Source organism: Bufo bufo, chromosome 4, assembly GCF_905171765.1.
Source record: "Bufo bufo chromosome 4, aBufBuf1.1, whole genome shotgun sequence".
NCBI lineage: Eukaryota > Metazoa > Chordata > Amphibia > Anura > Bufonidae > Bufo > Bufo bufo.
In genome coordinates this window covers 614410361-614432337 of record NC_053392.1, presented here as the reverse complement: position 1 = coordinate 614432337, position 21977 = coordinate 614410361, and the positions used below count along the sequence as shown (strand labels likewise).

At 44.2% G+C, this 21977-nt stretch overlaps 3 protein-coding genes across 3 annotated transcripts in view; 1 reads left to right on the top strand and 2 right to left on the bottom strand.

Moving 5' to 3' along the window:
- LOC120999669 (zinc finger protein 436-like) overlaps positions 1-21977 on the top strand; it is a 1002518-nt gene that overhangs the window by 608663 nt on the left and 371878 nt on the right. The window lies entirely within an intron of this gene.
- The window catches only part of LOC120999704 (zinc finger protein 501-like), a 368655-nt gene that overhangs the window by 154696 nt on the left and 191982 nt on the right, over positions 1-21977 (bottom strand). The gene's annotated exons all lie outside the window — the stretch shown is intronic.
- LOC120997455 (gastrula zinc finger protein XlCGF57.1-like) lies at positions 9556-21951 on the bottom strand. Its single transcript, XM_040427533.1, has 3 exons — positions 21871-21951; positions 10732-11265; positions 9556-10635 (listed from the first exon to the last, which is right to left on the bottom strand). The coding sequence occupies exons 1-3, from the start codon at positions 21949-21951 to the stop codon at positions 9556-9558; spliced, it is 1695 nt and encodes a 564-aa protein (XP_040283467.1).

The following is a 21977-nucleotide window of genomic DNA, read 5'->3' as shown; positions in this document are numbered from 1 at the left end:
GCAGAACCACTCCTTTATTGGGGGTGTCTTGCTAATTGCCTATAATTTCCACCTGTTGTCTATCCAATTGGCTCAACAGCATCTGAAATTGATTGTCACTCAGTGTTGCTTCCTAAGTGGACAATTTGATTTCACAGAAGTGTGATTGACTTGGAGTTACATTGTGTTGTTTAAGTGTTCCCTTTATTTTTTTGAGCAGTGTGTGTATATATATATATATATATATAAAAGCAGACTGATGTACCAGCCCTAAAAAGGGCTTTTTGGGGTGCTGTCAGGACGCTGTCCTTACAGCAGGTGAGTCTGTGGACACAGAACACTGCCCTAGCTAACGCTTTCCCTATTAAATCAGCAGCAGCATCACTGTCCCTCCTCTCACTAAGAATGCAGCTTCCAAATGAATCTAAAATGGATGCTGTCCAGGAGGTGGGAGGGTCTGGGTCTGCTGATTGGCTGGAATGTGTCTGCTGACTGTGAGGTAGAGGGTCAAAGTTTACTCAATGATGATGTATAGGGGGCGGACCGAACATCGCATATGTTCGCCGGGAACTATTCGCCGGCGAACTATTCGGGACATCTCTACAGAAAGGTATTATACAGATTTCTGTAAGCCAGAAACCCCTAAAAGGTATGGTGATACACCACACATGCAGCATAACAACAACACACCGGGTAATATTAGCGCTAACCAGGCCGCCATGGACTTCACTAAGTACTTTGCTAAACGGGAGCTGGTTACCAAAGGACTTATAAAGTTCACTGATTGCCCCGAGAACTACAGGGCATGGCGAGCCTCCTTTCAGAAAGCCATAAGAGACTTAGATCTTTCCTATAGTGAAGAGTTAGATCTCTTGGTAAAGTGGCTTGGAAGAGAATCTGCTGAACACGCCAAAAAAATCTGAGATATTAGCATAAATTATCCTGGCAAAGGCCTAAAGATGGTGTGGGAAAGACTTGATGAGTGTTATGGGTCAATAGAAGCTATAGAAAATGCTTTATATAAGAGAATTGATAATTTTCCCAGAATAGTGGTTAGGGGTTACCAGAAGTTCAGGGAAATCAGCGAATTGTTGATAGAGGTACAGGTTACTCAGGCAGAAGGGTTAGCATTCCTGTACACCGCCAGAGGTGTCCATCCGATTGTCCAAAAACTCCCTTATAACCTACAGGTGAAGTGGATCACACATGGTTCTCATTATAAACTGTTTCAAAATGTACCATTTTCCCCCATTTGTCGCTGAACAGGCAAGGATCAGAAATAATCCCAGTTTTGACTTTACATTGTCATGTTCCACTACCCCTGGTGTCAAACCCCATAAAACACCAGTGGCAGTCCACAAAACTAACGTTGCCTCCACAGGTTCTTCTTACAAGCCGTTTAAGTCTTCTCAAGAAGAGAACAAACTCAAAGATCTTACTAAATGTAACGGACCGTTTCAGCAGACAAGGGGTTAAAATCAGTTTAGGCGATAAGCCCCTTTCTGAGAGACAGGCACAGCTACTGTAGAACACCAAATGACCAAACTGGATGCAAAATAGCACTCCAAACTGGAACCTCACGAATAGCTGCTAGCAGACGAACAGGAATCAGCTTACACTTCTGGCAATCGGTCCTCTAATAGCATACAGCGAATCCCCCCAATAACGAGACAAGGCTCCGTGTTGAGGGTCAAGCAGTGGTCTGACTGTACTTCACGTACAGCCTCTTTTATTCATAAACCACAAACATAGTACTGCCCACAAGGGTTTGAAATACAACCAATCAGTAATTAACAACACATACAATGTAACTACAGCAACCAATCGTTCACGCCCCCAAAGGACCAGAATGAAGACTGTGACATAGGACAGATACAACATATCCCCACAATGCATCATGGTTCCCTCCTCTCTGTCCCGGAGACAACCGAGGCGTAATCCAATTATCTCTCAAGACAAAGAGAAGTCACCAATACACATGCGCAGACAACAGGACAGACATCACCCTTTAAACACACAATGGGACAATGGCACAATAGAAACACACCCAGCATTTCCTCCCAAGCTGACAAGTTACACTTATTATAAATTGTTACAACTTTGTGAGTTTACATTGGCCATACATATAACTAACATCAATTTAAACAGTATAACTTGGGGACAAACCTATCCAAAATTCACTTGAATAGGTTCAGGGGTTTAAAAGTTAGTATATGGCCCATAATCCAGGGGCAAGAGGCCAGCAGCCAGTCCTCTCCAAAACCCAGTGGCGAGGTTGGTTTCGCCACACATCCCCCCCCCCAGGGAAGACTAACCAGGTACCTGACCTCACGCCGGTCGGTACCTGAGTTAGTCTGGCAGCCCACCCACAACCCAATACTGGACCTGTTGCATTTGGTAGCCTGTCTCTGTCCAGTGAGTCCACCAAGGTTATGTTGGAAGCTGGTACTCCCGGTCTCTGTGTTGCTCTCTGGCTTAGAGTCTGGTTGTTGGAGGGGGAGACCGACTGTCTCTACCCCCTGTGCTGTAAGTGCAGAGACCACTGTCTCATCTGCACTGTTGTGGGGCTTACTGTCTCCCCCTGGTGCGTTAAGCTGCCGCTGGGGAGAGGGGGTAACGAGCTCCTCTCCCATACATACTTCCAGCCGCTGGGGAGGGCGACCGACCGTCTCCGCTCTCAATACAGTGTCCTGCTGCTGGGGAAAGGAAACTGGGATCCCAATTCCCGGCACATCACTCGGCCGCTGGGGAATGGAGACTGGGCTCCCAATTCCCAAAAAATCATGCTGCTGCTGGGGGGCAGGAACAACTACCTCTGCCCCCTGTAACTCAGCCTGCCGCTGGGAAAGGAGGACGCTGCTCTCCTCTCCCTGCACTTCACACTGCCGCTGGGGAATGGAGACTGGGCTCCCAATTCCCTGCAGGACCGGTGGAGAGACCTCGGTCCCATCTCTACCGGCCACCTGGGGTCCTTCCCAGTAACACTCTACAATATCTGCCCAGCTGAATGGGTCTGGATCTGGGTCTGTCACCTTACCATCCTGCTGAGCCTTCTCAATGGAGTGGAAGAGATCTCGGTAGTCCTGCTCCAGTTCCCACTCCAGGGTTGCTAGGTGAGCCAGGTCTTGCTCTACCTCATGGGGGTCATCCCACTCATGCCTAGCCTCCCTCTCATAGAAAATGTCCTGAAGTCTGGACTGTACAGGGCTCCCGAAGTCAGGCTCTGCAAAGGACTCCTATAACAAGCCAGAACCATAAAACTCCTCTCCCTCTGGCTTGTCATGTTCGGCTGTCCAGGGTATATACTGTGCCATATACCACCAAAGCGCCTGGTAGGCATCCTCCAGCCATAGCTCCTGCCATACCCGGTGCTCTAGCTCCTTCACCCATTCCTCCAGGGGCTGCTCTCCCAGGAAGGGCATCCGCAGGGCCACTTGCTTCTGCAACCGCTGCTCTTCACTGGGGAGACTCTCACCCTGCTGGTATTGTAGATTATCCAGGGCCTGGTACCAGATGCCTTTCCTTAATGCATCCCGGCCATCCAGGTCCTCCTCCTCGTATAACACTGCTGGTTCCATCCTGGTGCTTTTAGGGTCGCTGTACTGGGACATGCGTTGTCCTTAAATTGTAGAATCCACAGAAATGGTGTCTCCTGTAGCTGTCCTTCTGGCTGTAGGAACGATCCCGCTGCTTGCCACCAATGTAACGGCACGTTTCAGCAGACAAGGGGTTAAAATCTGTTTAGGCGATAAGCCCCTTTCTGAGAGACAGGCACAGCTACTGCAGGATACACCAAACTCCCGAACGGGATACAAAATAGCACTTCAAACTGGAACCTCACGAATAGCTGCTAGCAGACGAACAGGAATCAGCTTACACTTCTGGCAATCGGTCCTCTAACAGCATACAGCGAATCCCCCCAATAACGAGACAAGGCTCCGTGTTGAGGGTCAAGCAGTGGTCTGACTGTACTTCACGTACAGCCTCTTTTATTCATAAACCACAAACATAGTACTGCCCACAAGGGTTTGAAATACAACCAATCAGTAATTAACAACACATACAATGTAACTACAGCAACCAATCGTTTACGCCCCCAAAAGGACCAGAATGAAGACTGTGACATAGGACAGATACAACATATCCCCACAATGCATCATGGTTCCCTCCTCTCTGTCCCGGAGACAACCGAGGCGTAATCCAATTATCTCTCAAGACAAAGAGAAGTCACCAATACACATGCGCAGACAACAGGACAGACATCACCCTTTAAACACACAATGGGACAATGGCACAATAGAAACACACCCAGCATTTCCTCCCAAGCTGACAAGTTACACTTATTATAAATTGTTACAACTTTGTGAGTTTACATTGGCCATACATATAACTAACATCAATTTAAACAGTATAACTTGGGGACAAACCTATCCAAAATTCACTTGAATAGGTTCAGGGGTTTAAAAGTTAGTATATGGCCCATAATCCAGGGGCAAGAGGCCAGCAGCCAGTCCTCTCCAAAACCCAGTGGCGAGGTTGGTTTCGCCACACTAAAGAATGCCCCTTGCACAAGAAACCACATTCTCTACTAAAATGCAGAGCCTTCAGGGAGAAGTCTTTAGAAGACCGCAAATATTTCCTGAAAGAAAACAACATCTGCTTCAGGTGCTGCACTACAACATCGCACTTCGCCAGGAACTGTAAGGTCAGTGTTACATGCACAGAATGCGGTAGCACAGAACACAACACGGCTTTACATCCTGGACCACCCTCTCAGGTATCATCCTAAGCAGAGGAGCATGACATGAAGCAGATAGACACTGACAGAGACACTGCAGTAGTCACTTCTCACTGTACAGAGATCTGTAAAGTACTCGCAGGAGGGAAGTCCTGCTCAAAAATCTGCCTTATCAGAGTTCATCCGGTTGGTCACCGAGATAAGGCGATCAAGGTATATACAATCTTAGAGGATTAAAGCAACAGGTCTTTAGCTAAATCCACCTTCTTCGACACCTTCAACATAGTAAGGCCCGGTTCTCCCTACTCCTTAGGGACATGTGCAGGTACCGTTGAGACGGCAGGGAGGAAGACAACTGGGTACAAGGTAGAGTCCATAGATGGTAAGACCTGCTTGTCACTGCCAACGACACTGGAGTGCAACCACATTCCTGACAACCGGTCTGAGATACCTACACCAGAGGTAGCAGCATACCACTCCCACCTGAGGCGTATAGCTCACCTAATACCGGAACTGGACCTAGAAGCCCCGATAGTCTTACTCTTTGGAAGAGACATACTACGAGTTCATAAGTTTAAAGGACTGATTAACGGTCCCCAAAACGCTCCATACACCCAGAGACTTGACCTAGGATGGGTCATCATAGGAGAAGGAGCACAACAGTCAACAGTATGCTCACCAGCACACTTGAAAATGGACATCCTTCCCTATTCCAGCCATGTCAGAGCAGTTTCCTAATAAAAGAATTGCCACACAGAGCTCCTGTACCTTGTCCTTTCGTGGATCCCTCCTGTGAAGACCACGCCTGCGATGGTGAGCAAGATCACTTAGGGTGCACAGTTTTCCACAGGACAAGACAAGACAACAGGGTCGCAATGTCTATAGAAGAAAGACTGTTCTTGGAGATCATGGATCAAGGAATAGTAAAAGACCAGTCAAAAAGCTGGGTCATACCTTTACTGTTTAAACCCCGGAGACAACACTTACCTAATAACAGAGAACTTGTCTACAGTCGATTTCTCTCCCTCAAACACAATCTTCAGAGGGTACCAGATACGAAAGAACATTTCTTTACTTTCATGGAAAGAATATTCCAGATCAACCATGCAGAAATGGCACCTGCGTGCCAAGACTCCGAGAAGTGTTGGTACTTGCTCATATTCGGCTTGTATCATCCTAAAAAGCCATGGCAGATAAGAGTAGTATTCGACTCGAGCGCCAGGTGTGAAGGCGTTTCGCTAAATGATGTCTTACTGTCTGGTCCAGACCTCAACAACAGACTTCTAGAGGTACTTCTAAGCTTCCACAGAGATTCCATAGCATTTATGGCCGACATACAACAGATGTTCCACTGCTTCCTCGTCAAGGAAGAACATAGAAACTACTTGAGGTTCTTCTGGTACCGCAACAACGACCCCAATGAAGACCTTGTAGAGTACAGAATGAGAGTGCACATCTTCTGAAACAGTCCTTCCCCTGCAGTCGCTATCTATGGTCTCAGACATTCAGCCCGAGAGGGTGAAGCAAAGTATGAATCAGATGTCAGATCCTTTGTGTAAAAAGATTTCTACGTGGACGACTGCTTGAAATCCACACCCATGAACAAGACCGCAATCCGTCTCCTGAAAAGGGCTGAAGAGATGCTCGCTCTATCTAACTTGAGGTTGCACAAAATTGCCTCCAACAGCCGTGAGTTAATGGAGGCCTTTTCACCCCAGGACCATTCAAGTGATCTAAAGGACTTGGATCTTAGCACCGACTCCCTTCACATGCAGTGGAGCCTCGGTCTGCTGTGGGACTTAAAGGCAGACACATTCACCTTCCAAATCAGCAAAGAAGAAAAGCCCTTCACACGCAGAGGAGTCCTGTCCACCATAAACAGCTTATATGATCCTCTGGGATTTGTAGCGCCTGTTACCATCCACGGTAAAATGATGTTAAGAGACTTCACCACAGAAACGTCTAAATTGGGATGATCCGCTTCCCATGGAGAAAAAGGACCTATGGACAGGTTGGAAGAAGTCTCTCGAAGCTTTGACCGGCCTTCACGTGCCATCTACTGAAGTCAAGATGCAAAGACTATATATCTTCTGCGATGCTTCAGTCAAGGCAATTGCTGCCGTGGCATACCTATAGACCATTGATGTAAAGAACAATGCCATATAGGATTTGTCATGAGCCAGACCAAACTGGCGCCACTCCGCAAACACACAATACCCAGACTGGAACTCTGCGCTGCTGTGCTTGCAGTGGAGTTGGCTGAACTTATAGTTTCAGGAATTAACCTAGAAATCGAAGAAGTCGAGTTTTATACGGACAATAAAGGTAGCCCTAGAATATATCTGCAACAAAACCAGACGTTTTTACGTATACATCTGCAATCGGGTGCTAAAGATCAGGAGATCCACTTGTCCTAAACAGTGGCACTACATGCCTACACAACATAATCCTGCAGACCACCAACTCAAATCACATCATTTCAACAGGTTCTCCACCTGGATGTTGCTCTTTTGTGCTATAGCCTGTGTAGTTCATACAGCTCAGACATTGCCTGTGAGCCAGAAGCCCTGCAAAGGTTTGCATCACTGCAAACATGCCTTTACCGCTCCTAATCTGGAAAAGTCCAAGAACATAATAATTCGCACGATACAACGTGAATGTCATGCAAAGGAAATAGACTACCTTAGCAAAAGCCAGTCTCCAAAGATAGCGCTTTGGAAAAGCTTGATCCAAATATTGACCAAAATTGGTTTCTAAGAGAGAAGGACCCAGTAGTGGTGTCTGTTGATGCCAGATGGGGAGTGTTCTGCCCCAGCAGAGGTTCTGAATCATTTCTAATTCATTCTGCTAGAGTTTAGTATTTCTGTAGTTATTATTTTGATTATAGCACCATCTAGCGGTCTTAAAAATGTATTGCACCTTGTTTTTCTGTTAATAAAGATTATTGTATTGTGGAAGGTGCAAGGCATTGTGGGAGTGTAATGCATTCTATGAGAGAGAAGCCCAGTCTCCAGTCATCTAGGATACACCAGCAGAGCTGTCCTACTGCATATCTTCTTAAATTCCACCAGGTGGTACATGTAGGTGTGTGTGCTCCTCCTTTCATTGGTTATTGATGCACATAGAGGAAACTAGGAGCAACACACTATATGTGCAGGGTCTGTGCTCCTGAACATAAATGCATAACTGCATCGGTAGGTGGGCACAGATGTGTTTTGATCAAAATGTATTGCTAAGAGTCTCAGATTTTATCATTAGAGTGAGGGCTTAGTCCATATGGTATGCTTGCATCTATTATTATAGTGCATTATTTACTGTGACTTTATAAATATAGCCATGCACATCCGCATATTTACCATCATATCGTGCAGGATGTTTTGTATCTTTTCTGTGATTAGATAACTGTAAACCCTATATAGGAAACGAGTGGAACTTCAAAATGAGGAGTCTCACTTGCTTTTTGACATATTCTATACCACAGATAAATGCACATAAATACGTATAAGCACAACCCAATAGTTATTCCAACAGTATATACTCTTCATCTAATCTGTATATACTGCAACTTTCCATTACTGGATAGTGAAATAGTACAAAGACCCATTTATTCTGCCTGCTCTGGAAGCAGCCACAGCGTATGGAGAGTGTCCAACCTCCACATTTAACCCTCAAGTTAATACAAGCAGAGTCTTTTAGTAGCAGATTTAGTAGTCTTTTAGTAGCAGATTTAGGACAAACAACACAGACCGACTCCTGACCCAATGCCCCCCTTCGGGTTGTTCACAGGGAACTGCAGGAACCCTATCCAGAATTACATGGACCTCTCCTGTTCCCAGGAGCTGCCACTTCACTCACACTCCTGATCGGAGTTACTGTGATCAGCTAACTCTTCACAGGACACTGGATGACAAGACAAAATTTACATCGTCAAACACATGCCTTCTACAGTTTGTGCAAGTTAGTAGTAAAATCATATACATAATAATAACACAATAACATTTCAAACCAATCAAAAACATAGACATGAATCAATTAATCACAATCTACCTGAGATAATACCTATACCCTGCAAGCTAGACTGATCCTGAAGTACCCCACAGTTCAGGAAAGCAGTGAGTCAATGGCACACTTACCTAGGATTAGCGTTCCTTGACTCGTGGGTACTGCTCCTCTGGGGTTCAGTATTGGACCAGCAGGATCGGGTATCTCGCTGGGGCCTCCAAATTGTCGGAGTAGTTCAATTTTCAGGTAGTAAGTAATTAAATCAGCCAATAACAAAGACACAGACAATGCTTGCTGTATCTAAGGAGATCTTAAAGACCCCTCCCAAATATCTTTATTAATATACCTTCTAATAATGGGAGTAACTGAAAGTTTCAAGGCGGTTACAATATTTAAATGTAAATGTGACACATTACATAATTACACATGATAGCATATTGGCAATATCTTGTGGTTTGAAAACTAGGTAAAAGTTCAATTGTCCGATACTGGACCTGACCATCTGGATCCATTAATTGTGGAAACGCAACAAACATTTCCTAGAATCTCTGAGAACATTGATATATCTGTTCACACTGCATCTTTTGTAATCTTCTTCACTGTGTTCTGAATTGAGGGAAACATTCCCCTTTCTATTAATGTCACAGCACAATTACAGATGGCTTTCATAATATGTTCTAGGCCAAGTTGTTTTGAAACATTTGGAATAGATGACAAAGTTCACAGAGGATACATATATTAAAAAATGCAGGTTCATCTATACGGTTATATGTATTATAAATCACTCATATTATATGTACTATAAAAATAAAATGTTAGCATTGACCACATTACTCTCACAATGGCTTCTCCTCTGAGTGAACTCTCTCATGTCTAGAAAGACTTGATTTCTGACTAAAAGATTTCCCACATTTTGAACATGAAAATGGCTTCTCACCTGTGTGAGTTTTCTGATGTCTAACAAGACACAATTTTGTACTAAAACTCTTCCCACATTCTGAACATGAAAATGGAATCTCCCCTGTGTGACTTCTAAGATGTCGTCTAAGAACTGTTTTATCACCAAAATACTTCCTACATTCTGGACATCTAAATGGCTTCTCCCCTGTGTGAGTTCTCTGATGTGTAACAAGATGTGATTTATTACTAAAACACTTCCCACATTCAGGACATGGAAATGGCTTCTCCCCAGTGTGAGTTCTCTGATGCCGAATACAATTTCGCTGACTAGTAAAACATTTCCCACATTCTAAACATGAAAATGGATTCTCTCCTGAGTGGATTCTTAGATGGCCCACAAGATCTGATTTATGACTAAAACACTTCCCACATTCAGGACATGGAAATGGCTTCTCCCCAGTGTGAGTTCTCTGATGTGTAACAAGACATGATTTCTTACTAAAACACTTCCCACATTCAGGACATGGAAATGGCTTCTCCCCAGTGTGAGTTCTCTGATGTGTAACAAGACATGATTTATTACTAAAACACTTCCCACATTCAGGACATGGAAATGGCTTCTCCCCAGTGTGAGTTCTCTGATGTGTAACAAGACATGATTTCTGACTAAAACACTTCCCACATTCTAAGCATGAAAATGGCTTCTCCCCTAAGTGATTTCTTAGATGTCGTCTAAGATCTGTTTTATAACCAAAATATTTCCCACATTCTGGACATCTAAATGGCTTCTCCCCTGTGTGAGTTCTCTGATGTGTAACAAGAATTGATTTATTACTAAAACTCTTCCCACATTCAGGACATGGAAATGGCTTCTCCCCAGTGTGAGTTCTCTGATGTGTAACAAGAATTGATTTATTACTAAAACACTTCCCACATTCACGACATGGAAATGGCTTTACCCCAGTGTGAGTTCTCTGATGCAGAATTAATTTTGATTGACAGGTAAAACATTTGCCACATTCTGAACATGAAAATAGCTTCTCCCCTGTGTGACTTTTAAGATGTTGTATAAGAATTCCTTTATCACCAAAATACTTCCCACATTCAGGACACATAAATGGCTTCTCCCCTGTGTGACTTTTAAGATGTTGTATAAGAATTCCTTTATCACCAAAATACTTCCCACATTCTGGACATCTAAATGGCTTCTCCCCTGTGTGAGTTCTCTGATGTCTAACAAGACTTGATTTATAACTAAAACACTTCCCACATTCAGGACATGGAAATGGCTTTACCCCAGTGTGAGTTCTCTGATGCTGAATAAAAGTTGATTGACAGGTAAAACATTTCCCACATTCTGAACATGAAAATAGCTTCTCCCCTGTGTGCCTTTTAAGATGTTGTATAAGAATTCCTTTATGACCAAAATACTTCCCACATTCAGGACACATAAATGGCTTCTCCCCTGTGTGAGTTCTCTGATGTGTAACAAGACATGATTTCTGACTAAAACACTTCCCACATTCAGGACATGGAAATGGCTTCTCCCCTGTGTGAGTTCTCTGATGTGTATAAAGGTGCGATTTCTGACTAAAACACTTCCCACATTCAGGACATGGAAATGGCTTCTCCCCAGTGTGAGTTCTCTGATGCAGAATTAATTTTGATTGACAGGTAAAACATTTGCCACATTCTGAACATGACCATGGCTCCTCTCCTGTGTGACTTCTAAGATGTCGTCTAAGAACTGTTTTATAACCAAAATACTTCCCACATTCTGGACATCTAAATGGGTTCTTCCCTGTGTGAGTTCTCTGATGTGTAACAAGATTTGATTTATTACTAAAACACTTCCCACATTCAGGACATGGAAATGGCTTTACCCCAGTGTGAGTTCTCTGATGCTGAATAAAAGTTGATTGACGGGTAAAACATTTCCCACATTCTGAACATGACAATGGCTCCTCTCCTGTGTGAGTCCTCTGATGTCCAACTAGAATTAATTTTCTGGTAAAAGATTTTCCGCATTCTGAACACGAATAAGGCTTCTCTCCTGTGTGAGTTCTCTGATGTCCAACTAGAATGCATTTCCTGGTAAAAGATTTCTCACATTTAGAGCATGAAAATGATTTGTGATGATTTCTTTTATGCAAAAAAAGAATAGATTTTTTTTTTAAATGTTTCCCACATTTCTGTTTAGTTCTTGTTTTGCCAATCAGTGATTTATTACACAAACTTTTCTTGAGACCAGTGGTGTTGGTGGATAAATCTTCGCTTTCAAAGACTATTGTATTGTTATCTTCTACTTCATGGTAGGAAGATAAATTGAGGTATCCATGGGAGCTGATCAACCCGTCTTCACCTAGAAAATTAAACAAACTTTTCTTATTTTCCCAAAGCAAATGATTTTGTATTAATCATTTAAGGTGATCAGGAAACAAAGTAAATCGGAAATGTAATAACACAGGATAATGTACAATTTAGCAAGTAAATCACACTTACTTACAGGAGGTCTTAGTCTGCAAAGTTCCCAGAATGTAATCCCTTGTAGAGATAGCAAAAGGTGTTTCTATCCAGATCATACAGTATAATACATCCCAATATCAACAGACAACACAAGCTCCAACAAAGAGTATAGGATAGATATCATAAATGGAAGCAAATTCGGCATTAACATGTACACACCACCTGAGTATATGCTCACTGTATGGCCCTAACATATGCTCTATGCCACCCATATGCTTAATAAACTTTTCACTCATTTATTACCATATGAACACCAGATGCTCACTTATCTTTACCAGTGCCAATTAAATTATGGCTAAAAGGGTCCACTGCTAGGATTAGCTAAAGCTTGTGTGACCACCTACTGCAATTTTATGGGGTCTATGTCATTTCTGAACATTACCTAGACCTACTCTTATACATGCTAAATTGCAAAACACATTTTCTTATTAAAGTGACTCTCTGGTTCAAAACAAATTCACATGAACTGGGAAATGAACTGAACACTTACATGGTGCCCTCCTTTTCAACTCTTTAGCTGCAGATCCATCAATTCTCACCCTGCTTCTCAGACTGCATGATGCATACCACACATTTGGTAGCCCAAGACACTTCCTGTTGCTCTTGTACTGGCCAGTAGTGCTCACATGAACAGTGTTGACCAAACCAAGAGCAGGGCTGGATAAAGTGTCTTGGGCTACTAATGCAGAATGTGCAACAGACAGTATGAGAAGGAGTGCGGCCATCTTCAATGGCAGAAGAAGTTTCTGTGAATTAGCAAATCTTCAACGGAAAATATGCAAAGCAGGGCACCATGTAGGTGTTCTGTTCTCTCCCAGTCAATGTGAATTTTTTCTTGAAGAGGAGGGTTGCTTTGATTTTGGGATTCTCCTTTTGTTGTACAAGTATCCTATTGAAAATGTACAGAAAATGGTGCACTACAATGGTAAATGCAATTGTCAATATATGGCTAAACCCTCACACTGATATTTAAAGACCACTTTATTCTGTTATTCTGTTTGTACATGCACGCCTGGAGGTGTGGCAACTTCAGGTTTGAATGTGCCTTGATCTTGATCTCTGTGTAACATGTGCGGCCTGCGTCACATACAGCCAGGTCCATAAATATTGGGACATCGATACAATTCTTACTTTTTTGGCTCTATACACCACCACAATGGATTTGAAATGGAACGGACAAGATGTGCTTTAACTGCAGACTGTCAGCTTTATTTTGAGGGTATTTACATCCAAATCAGATGAACGGTGTAGGAATGACAACAGTTTGCATATGTGCCTCCCACTTGTTAAGGGACCAAAAGTAATGGGACAATTGGCTTCTCAGCTGTTCCATGGACAGGTGTGTGTTATTCCCTCATTATCCCAATTACAATGAGCAGATAAAAGGTCCAGAGTTCATTTCCAGTCTGCTATTTGCATTTGGAATCTGTTGCTGTCAACTCTCAAGATGAGATCCAAAGAGCTCTCACTATCAGTGAAGCAAGCCATCATTAGGCTGAAAAAACAAAACAAACCCATCAGAGAGATAGCAAAAACATTAGGCGTGGCCAAAACAACTGTTTGGAACATTCTTAAAAAGAAGGAACGCATCTGTGAGCTCAGCAACACCAAAAGACCCGGAAGACCACGGAAAACAACTGTAGTGGATGACCGAAGAATTCTTTCCCTGGTGAAAAAAACACCCTTCACAACAGTTGGCCAGATCAAGAACACTCTCCAGGAGGTAGGTGTATGTGTGTCAAAGTCAACAATCAAGAGAAGACTTCACCAGAGTGAATGCAGAGGGTTCACCACAAGATGTAAACCATTGGTTAGCCTCAAAAACAGGAAGGCCAGATTAGAGTTTGCCAAACCACATCTAAAAAAGCCTTCACAGTTCTGGAACAACATCCTATGGACAGATGAGACCAAGATCAACTTGTACCAGAGTGATGGGAAGAGAAGAGTATGGAGAAGGAAACAAACTGCTCATGATCCTAAGCATACCACCTCATCAGTGAAGCATGGTGGTAGTAGTGTCATGGCGTGGGGCATGTATGGCTGCCAATGGAACTGGTTCTCTTGTACTTATTGATGATGTGAATGCTGACCATAGCAGCAGGATGAATTCTGAAGTGTTTCAGGCAATATTATCTGCTCATATTCAGCCAAATGCTTCAGAACTCATTGGACGGCGCTTCACAGTGCAGATGGACAATGACCCAAAGCATACTGCAAAAGCAACCAAAAAGTTTTTTAAGGGAAATAAGTGGAATGTTATGCAATGGCCAAGTCAATCACCTGACCTGAATCCGATTGAGCATGCATTTCACTTGCTGAAGACAAAACTGAAGGGAAAATGCCCCAAGAATAAGCAGGAACTGAAGACAGTTGCAGTAGAGGCCTGGCAGAGCATCACCAGGGATGAAACCCAGCGTCTGGTGATGTCTATGCGTTCCAGACTTCAGGTTGTAATTGACTGCAAAGGATTTGCAACCAAGTATTGAAAAGTGAAAGTTTGATTTATGATTATTATTCTGTCCCATTACTTTTGGTCCCTTAACAAGTGGGAGGCACATAATTCCTACACCGTTCACCTGATTTGGATGTAAATACCCTCAAATTAAAGCTGACAGTCTGTTTTAAAGCACATCTTGTTTGTTTAATTTCAAATCCATTGTGGTGGTGTATAGAGCCAAAAAATTTAGAATTGTGTCGATGTCCCAATATTTATGGACCTGACTGTAAGTCAGTGATAGGTGGGATTCACAGCCTCCTCCCTCCTCCAATTGTATGTGTGATTTCACGCTGGAGGTAACTGGGAGCTGTTTGCTGTGTGTCGGACTTTATGCCCCTATCTGTAATTGCCCATACGGCATAGGTAGGTTAGCGTTAGGTCCCATGCCACTGTGAGAGAACTTGACGGGGTGCGCGTGCTCCAGTATGTTCTTGATATAAGAATATATTGGCGAAAGTCTCATTTTAATATCAGTGTGAGTGTTTCTGTAAAATTTTGTTTTATATAGCCAATCACATCCGCACATTTGGCTATTCTGTGTAGGATGTCTTTGTGGTACATGTGGTCCTTTGCAGGCATCCTCCATTGTATGCATTTTTGCTGGGGATTGCTGTCAGCAACGGATCACATGTGCAGAATTTGCTCCACCGGTTAGAAATGCACAACAGCATATGGGGTTTTGAGCATTTTCTGCCTTTTAAGACCATTTTATTCTGTTATTCTGCAAGTATCCTATTAGACAAACTGCAAGTCCTTAGCACCTGTATGGACCCTTTCCTCCTATGGATATATCCGTCTAGTCAGTTCTCTGTTATAACTGGCCTCTCACCACAATTACTATAATTTACCAGTTATAAGGACATTTATTTGTATATATTCTTTAACCACCTCCCATCTTGCTAACGCCGAAAGGCGTGATTGCGGCGGCGCTGCCAGGTCACACTAACGCCGATCGGCGTCATCTCGCGTGAGCCGAGATTTCCTGTGAACGCGCGCTCACAGGAGCGCGCAGTTCACAAGTTCATCTGCAGCCTGCCGGCCGCGATCGTTGGCTGGCAAGCTGTGGATTTTTTAAATGACCAATCAAAGAGGTATGTCAGACGCTATTTTGAAAATAGCGTCTGATATACCTGCTACCTGCTCCTCTGGTGGTCCCTTTTGCTTGGATCGACCACCAGAGGACACAGGCAGCTCTGTAAGTAGCACCAAATCACCACACTACACATTACACATTACCCTGTCATTTATTAACCCCTTATTTAGCACCTGATCACCCATATTAGACTCCCTGATCACCCCCTTGTCCACCCCCTGTCATTGATCACCCCCCTGTAAGGGTCCCTCATCACCGCCAGGTAGTTAGCGCCCAGCCCACCGCAGTCACTGATTAGTCGCTGATTAGCGTCATCACTGTCTCTAATCAGCACTAGTCCTATATAGTATCTGTAAGTGATCAAGACTGATCGCATTCAGATCTATATAAGTACATTAGGGTCACCTTAGGCTCTACAAAAAAGGCAGTGTTCGCCCGATCAGGCCTGATCTTGTGCGCACACTTGCGTTCAGTCCGCCCCACCGCAGTGACAGATTTTTTTTTCCTGATCACTGCAAAAACTACTGTAAAATCGCTGCGCCGCTATAAAGATCACTTTTGAGCTTTTTGGATCTTTATTAGCGATCGCAGCTTTACTTCGCAAGCACTCCTTTTTACTAGGCAGGTTTGCTCTTTTTACTGGGTAGTCTCAGAGGAATACCCCCTAAATTTAGTGAACCCAAAATGTCAAACAAGGGGTATTCCGCTGAAGAGGCCTACAGGATTCTGGCCATGATGGATGAAAGCGATGGGGACGCCTCACCCGCTGAATCCAGTGGTTCAGAATATGAACCTGTAGACAGCAGTGGCTGTATCCAGGAGGGTCCGTGCCCCAAGTCCCTGATGTAGTGAGCCGGCTACATGGCAGACACTTCCCGTCTGTCTATCCTGGTACCCCAACTCAACGTTCCCCAAGAAAAGGATGTCGTGTCTGTAGCAGGGGTGGAATAAGGCGTGACACCACCTTTTTTTGTCCTGACTGTCCTGACCAGCCTGCCCTATGCATAGGGGAGTGTTTCCGCAAGTTCCACACACAGGTACACTATTAGTATAGGGATTGCGTGACACAGGACAGGCACACAGGGGTCTTAGGGCCCTTTCACACAGAGCTGCCACAAACCTCTCCTTTCACCTGGGACAAAGTGCATAATGTACTTCGCCACATCTCTGGGCGATTTGCGCTTTGCACATTGTCCCATGGGGAAGGAGAGGTTTGTCCTATAAAGGTAAAAACAAAAAAATCACCGGTACGCAAAAAAGTTAATGTTCTGTTTCAAAAGTTTATAAAAGTTAATGTTCTGTTCAAATGTTATATAAAGTTAATGTTAATAAATTTATTGCGTTGCGGGCTGTTTTTTTTTTTTTACCTTCTAGGTGGACCAAGCGATCAAGCAGCTGCAGCACTGATGTGCATTCTGACAGAAGCATTGCGCTGCTGTCAGATCACACAAAGTCGGTGTATGCGGCGCTGCAAGACGAGATTTCTCCTCTGCAGTAAAAAAAGATACGTTTGCCGAGGCTTATGAGCTGAGGGGGCGGTGTTCATATGCTTTGGCAAACATTTTTTATAAAAAAAAATAATAATTCCGGCAATGATTTATTCATCCACATCGATTGATGTGAATGGAGAAATCGGGTTTGCGAGGGCATACGAGCTGAGTGGGTATGGATATTGGGCGGAGCTCCTATGTCCTGGCAGACACCTTTCCCCTCCTTTTTTTTTGGCAGAGATTTTTTCATCCACATTGATCGATGCGAATGAAGAAATCTGTGCCGTTCATTTTTTCTTTCAGCCCAGAGGCTGAACGGAAAAAAAAAAATCTCATTACCCGTATGCTCAATATAAGGAGAATAGCAGCTGGCCATACATGTAATGATTGTGGAGACCCTCAAATGCCAGGGCAGTACAAAAAGCCAACAAATGACCCCATTTTGGAAAGAAGACACCCAAGGTATTCGCTGAGGGGCATATTGAGTCCATGAAAGATTTAAATTTTTGTCCCAAGTTAGCGGAAAGGGAGACTTTGTGAGAAAAAACAAAGAAAAATCAATTTCCGCTAACTTGTGCCAAAAAAAAAATCTTCTATGAACTCGCCATGCCCCTCATGGAATACCTTGGGGTGTCTTCTTTCCAAAATGGGGTCACATGTGGGGTATTTATACTGCCCTGTCATTTTAGGGGCCTTAAAGCTTGAGCAGAAGTCTGGAATCCAAATGTCTAAAAATGCCCTCCTAAAAGGTACTCATTGGAATTTGGGCCCCTTTGCGCACCTAGGCCGCAAAAAAGTTTCACACATAATCTGTTCAGTGCATTGAATAAAAGGAATTTCACAAACCAATTAGGTAATTTTAAGAGACGGAAGTAAAATCTGGAACTATAATGAACAATATGGAAAAATTCCTCTGAATAGATTACAAGATTATTATCCCATAGGAAGAAAATGGGATAATCATTGCAGAGGAAAACTCAACTGAACATCGTGAGCCTCTCCAACCAAAAAAAGATGGACCCTTCATCATGGACACCAAAATGCTTTCTTTCATATATTTCTGTTCTTTGAATTGGGTATGGCCTCATGCACACGACAGTATTTTTTAACGGTCCGCAAAACGGGGTTCCGTTGGTCCGTGATCCGTGACCGTTTTTTCGTCCGTGGGTCTTCCTTGATTTTTGGAGGATCCACGGACATGAAAAAAAAAGTCATTTTGGTGTCCGCCTGGCCGTGCGGAGCCAAACGGATCCGTCCTGACTTACAATGCAAGTCAATGTGGACGGATACGTTTGACGTTGACACAATATGGTACAATTGCAAACGGATCCGTCCCCCATTGACTTTCAATGTAAAGTCAGGAGTTAATATACCATAGGTTCGGAGTTTTCTCCAATCCGATGGTATATTTTAACTTGAAGCGTCCCCATCACCATGGGAACGCCTCTATGTTAGAATATACCATCGGATTTGAGTTAGATCGTGAAACTCAGATCCGACAGTGTATTCTAACACAGAGGCGTTCCCATAGTGATGGGGACGCTTCAAGTTAGAATATCCTACGAACTGTGTACATGACTGCCCCCTGCTGCCTGGCAGCACCCGATCTCTTACAGGGGGCTGTGATCCGCACAATTAACCCCTCAGTTGCCGCACCTGAGGGGTTAATTGTGCGTATCATAGCCCCCTGTAAGAGATCAGGTGCTGCCAGGCAGTAGGGGGCAGACCCCCCTCCCCTGTTTTTAACTCATTGGTGGCCAGTGCGGCCCCCCTCCCTCCCCAATATTATACTCATTGGTGGCCAGTGCGGCCTCCCCTCTCCCCCCTCCCTAATTAAAATCAACCCCCTATCATTGGTGGCCAGGGGGGCCTCCCCTCTCCCCCCCTCCCTAATTAAAATCATCCCCCATCATTGGTGGCCAGTGCGGCCTCCCCTGCCGCACCTGAGGGGTTAATTGTGCTGATCATAGCCCCCTGTAAGAGATCAGGTGCTGCCAGGCAGGAGGGGGCAGACCCCCCTCCCTCCCCAGTATTACATTCATTGGTGGCCAGTGCGGCCTCACCTCTCCCCCCCCCTAGTTAAAATCACGTTCCGAATGCACCATCATTGGTGGCCAGTGCGGCCTCACCTCTCCCCCCCCCCCTAGTTAAAATCATGTTGGTGGCAGTGGAGAGTTCCGATCGGAGTCCCAGTTTAATCGATCGTTAACCATGGCAACCAGGACGCTACTGCAGTCCTGGTTGCCATGGTTACTTAGCAATTTTTAGAAGCATTATACTTACCTGCGAGCTGCGATGTCTGTGACCAGCCGGCGCTCCTCCTACTGGTAAGTGACAGGTCTGTGCTATAAGCAATGCGCCGCACAGACCTTTCACTTACCAGTAGGAGGAGCGCCCGGCCCAATGATGGGGGATTCGGAACGTGATTTTAACTAGGGGGGGGGGGAGATGTGAGGCCGCACTGGCCACCAATGATGGGGGATTCGGAACGTGATTTTAACTGGGGGGGGGGGGGGGGGGGAGAGGGGAGGCCGCACTGGCCACCAATGAATATAATATTGGGGAGGGAGGGGGTCTGCTGATCTCTTACAGGAGGCTATGATACGCACAATTAACCCTTTAGGTGCGGCACCTGAGGGGTGAATTGTGCGGATCACAGCCCCCTGTAAGAGATCGGGTGCAGTCATGTACAAAGTTCTTAGTATATTCTAACTTGAAGCATCCCCATCACTATGGGAACGCCTCTGTGTTAGAATATACTGTCGGATATGAGTTTTCACAAAGTGAAAACTCATATCTGAAAAAGCTTTTATGCAGACGGATCCGTCTGTGTGAAATTTGCCAACGGCCACGGATCACGGACGCGGATGCCAATCTTGTGTGCATTCGTGTTTTTTCACGGACCCATTGACTTGAATGGGTCCGTGAACCGTTGTCCATCAAAAAAATAGGACAGGTCATATTTTTTTGACGGACAGGAAACACAGATCACGGCCGCGGATGAACAACGGTGCATTTTCCGAGTTTTCAACGGACCCATTGAAAGTCAATGGGTCCGCAGAAAATCACGGAAAACGGAACAACGGCCACGGATGCACACAACGGTCATGTGCATGAGGCCTTAATTTGAGGGTATTTACATCCAAATCAGGTGAACGGTGCAGGAATTACAACAGTTTGCATATGTGCCTCCCACTTGTTAAGGAACCAAAAGTAATGGGACAGAATAATAATCATAAATCAAACTTTCACTTTTTAATACTTGGTTGCAAATCCTTTGCAGTCAATTGCAGCCTGAAGTCTGGAACGCATAGACATCACCAGACGCTGGTTTCATCCCTGGTGATGCTCTGCCAGGCGTCTACTGCAACTGTCTTCAGTTCCTGCTTGTTCTTGGGGCATTTTCCCTTCAGTTTTGTCTTCAGAAAGTGAAATGCATGCTCAATCGGATTCAGGTCCGGTGATTGACTTGGCCATTGCATAACATTCCACTTCTTTCCCTTTAAAAACTCTTTGGTTGCTTTTGCAGTATGCTTTGGGTCATTGTCCATCTGCCATGTGAAGCGCCGTCCAATCAGTTCTGAAGCATTTGGCTGAATATGAGCAGATAATATTGCCCGAAACACTTCAGAATTCATCCTGCTGCTTTTGTCAGCATTCACATCATCAATAAATACAAGAGAACCAGTTCTATTGGCAGCCATACATGCCCACGCCATGACACTACCACCACCATGCTTCACTGATGAGGTGGTATGCTTAGGATCATGAGCAGTTCCTTTCCTTCTCCATACTGTTCTCTTCCCATCACTCTGGTACAAGGTGATCTTGGTCTCATCTGTCCATAGGATGTTGTTCCAGAACTGTAAAGGCTTTTTTAGATGTCGTTTGGCAAACTCTAATCTGGCCTTCCTGTTTTTGAGGCTCACCAATGGTTTACATCTTGTGGTGAACCCTCTGTATTCACTGGTGAAGTCTTCTCTTGATTGTTGACTTTGACACACATAAACCTACCTCCTGGAGAGTGTTCTTGATCTGGCCAACTGTTGTGAAGGGTGTTTTCTTCACCGGGGAAAGAATTCTTCAGTTATCCACCACAGTTGTTTTCCGTGGTCTTCCGTGTCTTTTGGTGTTGCTGAGCTCACCAGTGCGTTCCTTCTTTTTAAGAATGTTCCAAACAGTTATTTTGGCCACGCCTAATGTTTTTGCTATCTCTCTGATGGGTTTGTTGTGTTTTTTCAGCCTAATGATGGCTTGCTTCACTGATAGTGACAGCTCTTTGGATCTCATCTTGAGAGTTGACAGCAACAGATTCCAAATGCAAATAGCAGACTGGAAATGAACTCTGGACCTTTTATCTGCTCATTGTAATTGGGATAATGAGGGAATAACACACACCTGGCCATGGAACAGCTGAGAAGCCAATTATCCCATTACTTTTGGTTCCTTATGCAAACTGTTGTAATTCCTACAACATTCACCTGATTTGGATGTAAATACCCTCAAATTAAAGCTGACTGTCTGAAGTTAAAGCACATCGTTTCATTTCAAATCCATTGTGGTGGTGTATAGAGACAAAAATGTTAGAATTGTGTTGATGTTCCAATATTTATGGACCTGGCTGTATGTGATGGGGGAATCTGACTCTCAGAACAGTTCTCTTCTCTACAGTCATGAAAGGTCTTCTCTTACCTGGTGATGTGACGGACTGGGTATTCTCCATCATGACGTCCTTGTACAGATCCTTGTGTC

Bases quoted from the DNA above. Each gene is read 5' to 3' on its own strand.
- LOC120997455 (XM_040427533.1), bottom strand. From the start codon at position 21,951: ATGATGGAGAATACCCAGTCCGTCACATCACCAGGTAAGAGAAGACCT. The intron at 11,266-21,870 runs GTCAGATTCCCC...ATTCTGCATCAG, and splicing joins AGAAGAGAACTGTTCTGAGA to AGAACTCACACTGGGGAGAA. The intron at 10,636-10,731 runs TGTCCTGAATGT...TGTTCAGAATGT, and splicing joins CAGGGGAGAAGCCATTTATG to GGCAAATGTTTTACCTGTCA.